General features: G+C 29.6%; 3 protein-coding genes across 7 annotated transcripts in view; 2 read left to right on the forward strand and 1 right to left on the reverse strand.

The window, feature by feature from the left end:
- The first annotated feature begins 715 nt into the window (after window positions 1–715).
- Window positions 716–2,808, forward strand: eEF1gamma (elongation factor 1-gamma). The gene is made up of 3 exons (XM_065499089.1): window positions 716–851; window positions 996–1,145; window positions 1,303–2,808. The coding sequence occupies exons 1-3, from the start codon at window positions 840–842 to the stop codon at window positions 2,416–2,418; spliced, it is 1,278 nt and encodes a 425-aa protein (XP_065355161.1). The 5' UTR covers window positions 716–839; the 3' UTR covers window positions 2,419–2,808.
- A 1,519-nt stretch (window positions 2,809–4,327) lies between these two features.
- Cisd2 (CDGSH iron sulfur domain 2) lies at window positions 4,328–6,927 on the reverse strand. The gene is made up of 4 exons (XM_065516186.1): window positions 6,864–6,927; window positions 6,672–6,786; window positions 4,832–5,052; window positions 4,328–4,760 (listed from the first exon to the last, which is right to left on the reverse strand). Exons 2-4 carry the CDS (start codon window positions 6,766–6,768, stop codon window positions 4,674–4,676), a joined length of 405 nt encoding a protein of 134 aa, XP_065372258.1. The 5' UTR covers window positions 6,769–6,786; window positions 6,864–6,927; the 3' UTR covers window positions 4,328–4,673.
- Window positions 6,928–7,811: 884 nt separating this feature from the next.
- Efa6 (Exchange factor for Arf 6) overlaps window positions 7,812–12,147 on the forward strand; it is an 89,437-nt gene continuing 85,101 nt past the window's right edge. For all 5 annotated transcript variants that reach the window (XM_065499092.1, XM_065499091.1, XM_065499093.1 and 2 more), the window contains exons 1-2: window positions 7,812–8,080; window positions 8,657–9,536. In XM_065499092.1, coding sequence (XP_065355164.1) covers window positions 9,396–9,536 — 141 coding nt within the window. In that variant the 5' untranslated portion in view covers window positions 7,812–8,080; window positions 8,657–9,395. The remainder of the gene's footprint in view (window positions 8,081–8,656; window positions 9,537–12,147) is intronic.

Below are 12,147 nucleotides of genomic sequence, written 5' to 3' on the forward strand. Positions count from 1 at the left end.
TTTCGGTTCGTTGTATTAAAACAAGCATTCGGTTTGTCACACTATATATGTTATCCAAATTTAAATCCCTAATATATTAATGATGTGATGATAACAACTCAATATTGTTATTTATGTGAGCCGATTTCACCGAAATTAAATATCAACTTATGCAGGACTATATTCAATACCCTCTATCTTTGATTTCCATAAAAATATACAGAAAAAAGCCCACTTTTTTCTTTAGCAATTTTATTGATATTACTGTAATTCTTCTATCTTAAAAAAATTATATTTATGAATGCGCAACCCTCTAACTTCTTGTATAATTTTCAATTACAGAATATATTTTCTTATTAATTTGGACATGCTCATGATGAATCTGATCAAATATTTTAAATTGACTAAAGCGTTTTCGATATACTAACAAACCTCTGAATTAAATTAAAATTATCTTCAAAAAACGTGCTGGAATTGACCAAAGTCCCCAATGAATATTTCTGCTATCATGAAAAATTGTTTAATGAATTACAATTTTCACTTTTAATATTTAATTTCATGATAAACGTCAAAATGGTTGTCAATATAAACAATTATCATAAATAGTCCACATTTATTAGTAATGCCTTGACAACAAACATCATTAATTGTAACAGACAGGGGGTTAGTTAAACATAACCAAAAAATAAATGTAAATTAGAAAATCGTCAAGTTTATCACAAAAATCGCCAACAATTGACACTGAAAATCGTCAAAAATTAAAAAAAAATCTAAAAATCTGGCAACAGTAGTTGTCAGACACTCACACGGTGTCTAAAATTTGCGGCTGTCAAACTTCTTTCTCTCCGGCAAAATCAACGATGGCGACAGGAGTAAGTAAAATTTTTTAGCTAAATTAATTTGCAAAAATCTAAAACATCGCAAAATTTTAATTTGCAAAATTATGAGAAATGCAAGCATATGTTAATTGTGCAACCGTGACTAATGTTGTTTTTGTAATATCTTTTCCACTTTAGACTATTTACACATACCCAGAAAATTTCCGTGCCTACAAGGCATTGATTGCTGCCCAATATTCGGGTACTCAAGTAAAAGTTGCTGATAACTTTGTCTTCGGCGAAACAAACAAATCGGCTGAATTCTTGAAGAAGTTCCCCAGTGGCAAGGTAAGTGTGTGAAATATTGTAAACGTCATCATGCAACGGTTATTATTAATTCATTCACACATTTGCGAATTAAAACACCGCATAATGTCATCATATAGGAATTGAGGTTAGGTTGAAAATGATTAATTTCTCTTTTTATTTTGTTTGGTTTTCATAGGTGCCTGCTTTCGAATCGAATGGCAAATACCTTAGCGAATCCAACGCCATCGCTTTCTTCTTGGCCAGTGAACAATTGCGTGGAGGCAAATGCCCCTTCGCCCAAGCTCAGGTCCAACAATGGTTGTCTTTTGCCGACAACGAAGTCGTCCCTGCTTCCTGTGCCTTGGTCTTCCCCTTGTTGGGCATCATGCCCCAACAAAAGGGCAGCACTGCCAAACAAGATGTTGAAGTTGTGTTGGAGCTGTTGAACAAGAAATTCTTGGAATCCACCTACTTGGTTGGTGAACGCATCACTTTGGCCGATATTGTTGTATTCTGCAGTTTGATGCACGTCTACCAATACGTCTTGGATGAGGCCACCCGCAAACCCTACACCAATGTCAACCGTTGGTTCAACACCATGCTCCACCAAAAGCAAGTGCAAGCTGTTGTAAAGAACTACACCGTCTGCGAAAAGGCTTTGGTATTCGATCCCAAGAAGTATGCTGAATTCCAGGCCAAGACTGGTGGCAAGACAACTCAACAAAAGCCCAAGGAAGAGAAGAAACAGGAAAAGAAACCTGCTGCTAAGAAGGAAGAACCTAAAGAAGAGCTCGATGCCGCCGATTTGGCTCTCGCTGCCGAACCCAAGTCCAAGGATCCCTTCGATGCCATGCCCAAGGGTACCTTCAACTTTGATGATTTCAAGCGTGTCTACTCCAACGAAGATGAGAAGGTCTCCATTCCCTACTTCTTTGAAAAGTTCGACCCCGAACACTACTCCATCTGGTACGGTGAATACAAATACAACGAGGAACTCACCAAGTCCTTCATGTCTTGCAATCTCATCTCCGGCATGTTCCAACGTATCGACAAGATGCGCAAGCAATCCTTTGCCTCCGTCTGCTTGTTCGGTGATGATAACAACTCCTCCATCTCCGGTATTTGGGTATGGCGCGGTCAAGGTCTCGCCTTCGACTTGTGTCCCGACTGGCAAATCGATTACGAAGTCTATGACTGGAAGAAATTGGATGCCAAATCCGAAGAAACCAAGAAATTGGTTGAACAATACTTCTCCTGGACCGGTACCGACAAACAAGGCCGCAAATTCAACCAAGGCAAAATCTTCAAATAAACTATTAAAAACACCAGTTAAAACAACAACAACATCAATAGCTATGGCCGCTTTAGCAGCATAAAATCAGTCGAGCCGTAATTTTTTTTGCTACTAAAAATAAACTACAAACAAAAACCACTATTATTTATGTTAAATTTTTTTTAAGTGCAGTGAAGGCGTAGTTATGTCTTGTGTCCCATTTATTTGATTTTAATTTTTAAATCTTAGTACATAGTAGTGTGTTAAAACAACTTGGCCATATAACGATGGAACATCAAACGGCTTGTTTGTCTGATTTGTATTTTGCATTGTACTATTTTAATTCTCGCCTATTTTTTTTTTATATATATGTAATTAAAAGAAACATGTTTTTGTAATACATTTTCCACAAAACAAAACTCAACACAACTCTTTTTTTTTTCTTTTATTCTTCTTATTTATTCTAACTAGAGTTTTTTTTAAAGTTTTTCAATGGAAATAAAAGAACTGGCATCTAAACAAAACTGCAAAAATTGCATTTCATAATTGATTTTTTATTCTGGGTAACGGCTGAATTAGAACAGCTGTTTAGATGTAAACAAAAGGGAGAAAAAAATATGTATTCAGCTAGAATAGCTGAATTGCATGCACACACACATGTAGGAATTATTAAATGCGTGTGTTCATGCATATACACTGAGAGAAATGGAATGTGTTCACACAAATTACGAAATTTGTCAATATTGAATAGGAAACTAATTTTTTTTTTTAAAGAAAAAATTTAACACCAACAAGCAATTCAATACATTTTAAATGATATCAAAACATTTTGGATCAAATAATTATTTATTGTATCAAATTCAATATATTTAGAAATTCCCAATATTGAAGTATTGTCAATAGAATTTCACAATTTTAAATTTTTCAAAACGTTTTAAATAGAATTGAAAAAAAATGTTCAATTAAAAAAAAATCAAAATAAATTATCAATATTAGCGGTATTCACAAAGTAGAATAAAAAAAAAAAATTCAATTTTTTTTTTCAAAAATTGTTATTTTATTTGTTTTTGTTATTGAAATTACATACTTCGATTTGTCTATTTATGCTATTTAAAAATGAGTAAATGAGTTCCAAAATCAATATATTTGTTACAAATTCGCAATATTAACAAAAAAAATTCAGAATTTCAAAATCTGTTATAAAAAATCTTCAATTTAAAATAAATTTAACACAAATTTTCAATATTAACAATAGGAATTCTTAATTTTTTAAAAATAAATTTAAAAAATTTAGTTAAAAATTTTATATTTTTGACCCAATTTTTAAAATAAATGGTCAATATTGACTGTAGTATTGAAATTCTGAGAATAGAAATTCTTAAAAAATCTTAATTTTTTCTACAATTTTTAAATTTTATAAAAATTCCAATTTTTTTTTAATTTTATTTGAAATAAAATGTTTAAAGAAATTCTGGATTTTTAAAAGTAAAAAACAAAATCTTAATATTGAATACAAATTCTCCATTTTTCTTATCTGTCATTCGATCGATTCCAAAACGTACGATTTGGAAAGTTGTGATGAATTTCGATCGATTTCAAGATTAATTTTTTATCCAAAGGCATATTCTCTTCTAGCAAAATCCAGCCCAGATGACAAATTTTTTGAAAGTCCATATTGGATTTTTTAAAAGTTTTAAATATTTTTTCAAGTACTTTTTAGATTTCTGAAATTTTTTTTTTAAATTCTGAAATAAAATTTTTTAAAAAATCTTAATTTTTAATAAAATTTTTCGATATTTTTTTAGAAATTCACAAATAATAGAAACTTCAATAGGTACTGAATAATATTTCTTGTTTGAAAAAAAATTAAAATTTTTTCTAAATTAAATTTGTAATAGAAATCGCAATTTTCACCCTAAAATCATAAAAAATAAAAACCATTTCGAAATTTTTTGTTTGTTTCATAAATTTTTTTTATTTTGTTCACAGTGTATGTTCATTCTAATTGCGTAATTAAACTATTGTCTTAAGCACAACAAAACAAGATTGGTTTTTTAGTAGGAAAATCTGCCACAATTTAATTATTAAATTCTTAGAGAAAATATGAATATGTTTTAAACAAATAACTATTTTAACACACCTGGTGAGAGCGCTTTAAAAGACGAATATCGGGCGAATATCATAAAAGCAATAATGTTAATAATAACCGGTTGGAACCAAATAATAAATAAAAAAACAAAGAAAGGAAAAAAAAAATAAAAATTCCAAATTAATTGTACAAATATCAATTATATTTAAGAGTTTCTCTTGAGCACTACAGGACCAACATTGTCGCCAGTTTGTTTATTGTGTTCACCATGGCTGCCATCACAATAGGGCCACTGTTTAAAGAATTTTAAATAAAATTTGTTTTAAATTTATTTGGAATTAAATTAATACAAACAAAACTTACATTCTTTGTCTTCCAGCAACGGCAGAATGCTGCCTTTTCGGCAATATTTTCAATATCAATCATATCAACAACTTTAGCTTCATGTTTGCGTACCGATTGATTGCATATGCCGGCTTTAGAGCAGCCACCAGCACGAGCAGCTGGACAATAAGCCAAATAAATGGTATAACCAATACCGGCAGCAACGGCAGTGGGTGGTATTAGGGATAACCAATCTTTGACTGAAAATAAATTGGGAATTTTATACAAAATTTTGAGAAATTTAATAAAAAAATATATTCTAGGTGACATCTTAAATCTGTATTAATAAGAGATTAGTGTTGGTTCGTTATCAATAAACTCAAGAGCAACTGCTTCAAATTGGACAACTATTTGAAGGACTTTTTATACTTAAAAAGATAAAATCGGGTACATTTAGTACCTTTAGCCTAGTAGTCGCAAGCCACATCAAAATTTTCTAAAGAAAGTGCAAGTAATCGCCAGCGACAACAAAATTTTCTACAACAAAATTCCATTAATATCCGACGACAAATAAATTTTATAAAAAAAATTCCAGTAATCGCCGGCGACAAATAAATTTTATAAAAAAAATTCCAGAAATCGCCGGAGACAAGAAAATTCTCTGAAGAGAATTCCAGTAATCGCCGGCGAGAACGAAATTTTCTAACGAAAATTCCAGTAATCGTCGGCGACAGTAAAATTTTCTAAAAAAAAATCCAGTGAACGCCGGCGACAATAAAATTGTCTAAAAAAATTCCGGAAATCGCCGGCGACAACAAAATTTACTAAAGAAAATTTCGGAAATAGCCGGCGACAAATAAATTTTATAAAAAAAATTCAAGTAATCGCCGGCGACAATAAAATTTTCTTAATTGGTTTACGAAAAATCGTCTCAACTAATTTTGAAATAAAAATCAAAAATTCTTACAAATATTACAAAATAAATCTGTTGATCACTGTATCATTAATATGAGTAATCAAATTATTCAAAAAAAATCTAAAATTTAACACAAACATTTTTAATTTGATGATTAAAAAAAACTGGTTCATGTATTCTTTACAAATGAAAAGATAAGAAACGGTCAAGGTCGATCTTTTAATAAACTACATCAAATAACTAAATAGTTGTTTTTATTGCAAAACCTAAACAACAATTGTAACTAATCTATTACATTAACAGATTATTTTTAATTATTTTCAAAATAAATTACAAAAACCGGTGAAAACTTTCGATTTACCCTCAAATCACAACAACAATAATGACAAGAGTGAAAGCACTCTCGCACTCACACAATAACAACAACAGCAACACATTTACAAAACAATCATGTCACCCTACAAAAACAACAAAGCACGAGTAAAATTTTTATAAAAAGAAATAAACATGATAAAATAGAGACAAAAAATAAAACGGACAAAACGAGCAACACAAAAAAGCCATCCATTCCAAAGGTGCTTAAACGAACAAAAAAAAACTCTTGTTGCATAATCTTTTTCTTAAAACAATAATACTTTTAAAACACTCAAACAATAACAACAATTCATAATTAGCTGATGAGGAAAAATTCCCTAATTAAATAAAAATAAATCAAAAATATTCTTTATATAGATAAGGAACGCACAATTTTCTAACAAAAATCTTATCTAAAAAAACCACAACATTTTTGCCTTAAATTCTCTGTGACCTTATTTTAATTTTAATGCTAATAAATGTGTTCACTTATTGCACTGCAGTTTTGCACAATTATTTTTCAATTATCATTTACACTGCACATCTGTGCACACAAAAAAATAAATTAAACCATTAAATTGTTTGTATATTATAGCATGATCTACTTACATGACAATTTAAACCAGCCCGAAAATGTATCGGGTACTGGCAAACTGGACAAATAATTTGGCAGGGTTTCCTTTACAAGTCCCGAAATGCTATTCATTTTGTTAATTTCGTATGCCTTTAAAAGGAAAATTAATGTTTTATTTCAATTTATATTTAAAATATCGAATAAGATTCGTTTTAACAACCACTTACTAAATAATACCGCAAGAAACTAAAGTCTTTTTACAATTCTCTTTTGTTATTGACATTCGTTAAAGTTGGCAATAAGAAAATTGTGGCGATCTGGCAGTTTATTCTTAATGTGAGGTGGCCAGATAGGACGATTGTTGTAAATGAGTAACAGGGTTGATTATGAGTGGTACTTTTTGTACAACTATGAGCGGCTCACATGAGCAAAACGATTTTTATTAGATTATTTTTATCCGAACTAGAAATAGGGGGACTTCAAACCTATAAGTCTCATAAGGAATACATGGCGCTAGTATGTAAAGTGTTTGACGTGAGCCAGATGAGCCAAAAAGTATTTCTGCTACTACTTTTTACAATATTATTGTCAACAACATTTTCAACTGTATTATTAAATTTATTTATTAATTAATTATTGATCGCCGTGAACAAAACAAATTTTTTTTAATAATATGTTTGGCATAAATCAAGATCGTCGAAACAGCTTGCTTGGAATTTAAAGTCAATACATATTGTTACGTTTGTACTTTTTTAAAAACGATGTTTTATTTCTGTTTTTGACTGAAAATAAAAGCAATTTAGTAGTTTAAAATTGTAACAACTCTTTATTTATTCAAATGCACCACAACAACAGTTTAAATAGTCACTCAGTGTTTTTATACACTTTTATAAATTCGTAGAAATACACCCCGGAGTTTTAAGTCCATTTGCCTGGTAATACAGAAAATATGAATAGTAACAGAAAAATAATTATGAAAATATAAACTGTTACTGGTATTTTAATTCTATAAATGCGGTTGATTTACAAATTAATGTTAAAAAATTATTTAAAATAAACTTGTGAGCTGCTTAGATTACTCGCACACTTTCATTCGTTCCATAAAATGCAACTCTGTGTATTAAGGCATTACTAAGTGCTCTGCTATAACGAATACTGGTTATTCGTTAATTAACCGTGAGCGTAGAATGGCGTTTCGAAAAAAGTGTTTATTTAATGTGCGGTCGGTCGGTTGATTTTTAAAGCAGAACAAATCCCCAAAAATATGTAAAATAAATAATAAAACTATTTAAAAAATTAACAAATTTTAAATAAAATACCAATTCAAATATAAATGATAAAATAAAATTGATTGATTTTTGTGTGATCCATAAAAAATAAGTAACTAAGAAAAGTTGCATCAACAGCAGAAGAAAAGAAAAAAGAACGGGTGGCGACGTCGTCGGTAAAACCAAAAAAAAAGAAGAAAATTAAACTGGAATTTTTTCCTCAAATATTAAAGAAATTAATTTAAAGTTAGTTTTAAGCGAATTATTAATTAATTTTCAGAGTTTTAATATATAAGCAATGGAAATTGAAATAAATGAAATTAATTTAAGTGTTGTGTAGAAAAAAACAAGTGCATTTGCAAAAAAAAGTGGTGACGCTGGAAGAAAAAAAAACACACACACCTTTTAAAGCAGAGCCGTATATTTATTTTTTTTTTGTACAACAAAGACAAAGCAGAGTAAAGAGAGTGAGAGCAGAGGCTTGACAGAAGAGAATTTTGTGTGCGTTTTTTTTTTCGTAAAGCTAAAACAATAACAACAACTGTGACTCCTTTTTTTGGTGTTGCTTTTCTTTCGGAAAAAGAAAACTATTGAAATAACAAAAACAATATGAGTTTTTTGTAGTAGTAAAGAAAAGAAAGAGTTTTTTGTTGTTGTTTTTTATTTTTGTAAAATAAATAAGAAAGAAAAACCTTGCTTTTTTTCTTATTGTTGTATTGTTGTTGCTTTAACTTTGTTATTATTGTTTTTAGTTTTGTATTGTTCGTGGATTTGTTATTATTTGCTGGTTGTTGTTGCTGTCGTGTGTATGTTTAAGAGTGAGTGAGTGTGTGTGTGTGCGGCTTCCATTCATATTGTTGGCGTAAACGTTGTAGTCGGCGTTAATTTTTACGGAAGATAACTTGTATGAAAAATACACAATTTACTTGAAAGCTAAATACAACAACAACAGCAGCGTCAACGCCGACGAAACGCGGAGTAGCGGCATCGTCATTGTGACGACGATGATTTAACAACAACAACAACTAAAAGAACAACGAAGTCTTAACTTTTTATATGTACGACCAAGCCCAAAAACCAAAAAATCCAGTCAAGCATTTCAGATGCAGCTAAGCATAAATTAAAAAGAAATTAAATAAAAAATAATAGAAATAACGTCTTAAAAAATAAAACGAAAAAGTGTTTAAGAAAAATGAAATTGTAAAAATATGAGTTAAAGCTTCCAAAAATAAAAATCTACGAAATAAAAAACGAATTTTATTAATCAAAATCTCATACTCTTTTCTCCAACTTCCTTCAAATTTCCTCTATCACACAGTACAATTATCCAAAAAAAAAAAGTTAAAAATTTGTAAAAAAAAAATATAACTAAATGTCGTCGATTTCGCTGTTAATTAAAACAATTTGTGAAAATTAACAAAAAATATTCATTAAAACAAAAAAAAAAAAAATTACTTGTAAAAGAAAAGAAAAAAAGTTATTCGCCTAAAAATGTCAACCGAAGAGTTGAAAGTGGTTTTACGTCGCAGTAGCGAATATTCCGGTTTTGGTTTTTCTCTGTTGGGCACTACGGGTCCCCCACATGTTATCTATGATATTGTAGAAAATTCACCGGCTGCTGATTGTGGTGTGGTAAGTTTTTAATTCAAAGTACATACATACTTTTTCTGTCATATTATAATAATAAATAATTAGCTAATACTACCAGCTAATTACTTAATACATAGTAGATTATATTTACTGTTGAGTTTTTTCTTCTTTTAGATTATTAAGTCATGTTTTTTTTTTTTTTTAAAAAAAAGATTGTGGTAAATGGAAATATTATTTTTCATAATTGCTAATTGTTGAGAATACGTTTTATATTGCTTTCACTTTATGATTAATAGTCCCTATCGTAAATAATTAAGTGGCTATTAAGAAAATATGTATTTGATTTCAATTAAAGCTAAAACGCCTACCTTTATTAGGTTATATTTTGATTTTAAACTTGGGTCAAAAATAAGCCGGATTAAAAACAGATTTTTGTTAACTCACCTTCCTACCCCCTATTTCAAGCATTTGTTATTTGGTTTTTGAATTACTGATGAAACATTTTAAAAAAATTGCGTTTTTTTAGATTCGACTTTTTTTAAATTGACTTATTTATTCATAATTAGCAGTTTTGTTTGCAAAAATTTTGTCTGTGAATGCAATATTGCAGCTCTGCATTTTTTATACAAATTTAGCTTTATTAGAATCCCACCGAAACCGGGTTTTCAGGCCAAAACTGATCTAATAATAATATCACATAGGATTCACCAAAAAAATCTCCATTCACCCTAAATTTAATTTTTTGGTACAACACAAAATCATTGTTATATCACAAATTAATAATAATTTTATAAAAACGCCAATATCATGGAATAAACGTAAATTTTCCAAAAAATCGATTATTTTACAAAAAAAAAAAAAAACACAAAATTAGAAAAATCACCAATTTGAAAAAAAAAAAAAAAAAAAAAAAAAAACGCAAATATAATTTTACAACAAAAATAAAATTGCCATTTTGACATACAGTGGTTGACAAAACAATGGAAACTTTTCCAAATATTCCATATGTAGCCCAAAATTTAAAATATTTTTTTAAAATAACAATTTTTTTTTCAGTATTTTACTTGTATAGTTTTATTAATATAAATTAACTGAAAAACAAACAACATAATTAATTATATTCTATATAAAAAGGGAACAAAATTAAAATATTCACTATTTCGCAACTGAAAAAACAATGGAAACTTTTAAACTTCAGCAAGAAAGAAGTGTAAAACGAAAATAATATTTAAAAGAACAATGTAAAAAGCATCCTTTTTACAGTTATTTTATTTTATTTTTAAATTCTGGTAATTTTTCACAATTTCTTTTTGTAAGTTTTTCGCATAATTGCTTTTTTTTCAAAGTTAACGAAAATGGCTAAAGTTAAGATTTGTGAAGACTTAAAAAATAAAATAATTAACGATTTTAAAGCTGGTTTAAAACAAAAAAGTATCTGTGACAAATATTCAATAAATAAATCAGTAGTTTCAAAAATTATAAAGAAATTTCGTGAGACCGGTTCTATAAAAACTCAACATTTAGGTGGAAGACCTCGTAAGACTACTCCTAGACAAGATAATTTAATAGCGAGAGAGTTCAAGAAATTCCCAAAAATAACTCCTCGAGAGGTTGTTAATAGCCTAAAATTAGAAATAAGTACCCGAACAGTTAGTCGCAGGGCAAATGAGGCTGGTCTTGGTTGCTATCGTCCTGTGAAAAAACCATTAATTTCTAAAAAGAACCGTTCTGCTCGTCTACAATTTGCCAGGGATCATTTAAACTGATCGATACAGAAATGGAATACTGTCCTCTTTTCCGACGAATCCAAATACAATTTAAGAGGCAGTGATGGGAGGGAGAACATTTGTAAGACGACCAAAGGGAAAAAGATTAGATCCAATGTACACAAATAAGACTGTAAAGTTTGGCGGTGGCAATATTATGGTATGGGGATGTTTTTCAGGGCAAGCTATGGGCCCAATTCATATTATAAAAGATACCAAGGCAGGTATAGGATACAGAACCATATTAAACGATGTTATGTATCCATACACTGAGGAAAATATGCCCCTTGTTTGGAGATTCCAACACGACAACGACCCGAAACACACCTCTAGGGTTGTAACCGAGTGGTTACAATCCAACGAGGTACGTGTTTTGAAGTGGCCCTGCCCAATCGCCAGATCTCAATCCCATAGAAAATCTATGGGAAATTGTAGATCGTAAAATAAGGACCCAAAATTACACCAGGAAGGAAGATTTATCGGAGGCGGTTATAAGGGAATGGCAAAATATTTCAAAGGATTTCATTGACTCTTTAATTGGTTCAATGCATCGTCGATGTGTAGCAGTTATAAAAAAATAAGGGATACCCAACAAAATATTGAGTTATTGCAAAGTTTAGACCATATTTGTTAAAATAATACTTAAGTTTCCATTGTTTTGTCAATGCCGTAATAAAGAAATCTTTTAATTTTGTTTTCTCATTTCTAGAATTTAATTAATTATGTCCCTTGGTTTTTGTTAAATTAAGTTAAGTTAATAAAAGTATACAAATAAAATACTATAAAAATGTTTAAATTTTTTAAAAAAATTATTTCAGATTTTTAGGTCAGTTTCCATTGTTTTGTCACTCATGGTGAAGTGTATAAAATTATATCTAATATCACAA

This window comes from Calliphora vicina, chromosome 1 (assembly GCF_958450345.1).
Source record: "Calliphora vicina chromosome 1, idCalVici1.1, whole genome shotgun sequence".
Classification (NCBI taxonomy): Eukaryota; Metazoa; Arthropoda; class Insecta; order Diptera; family Calliphoridae; genus Calliphora; species Calliphora vicina.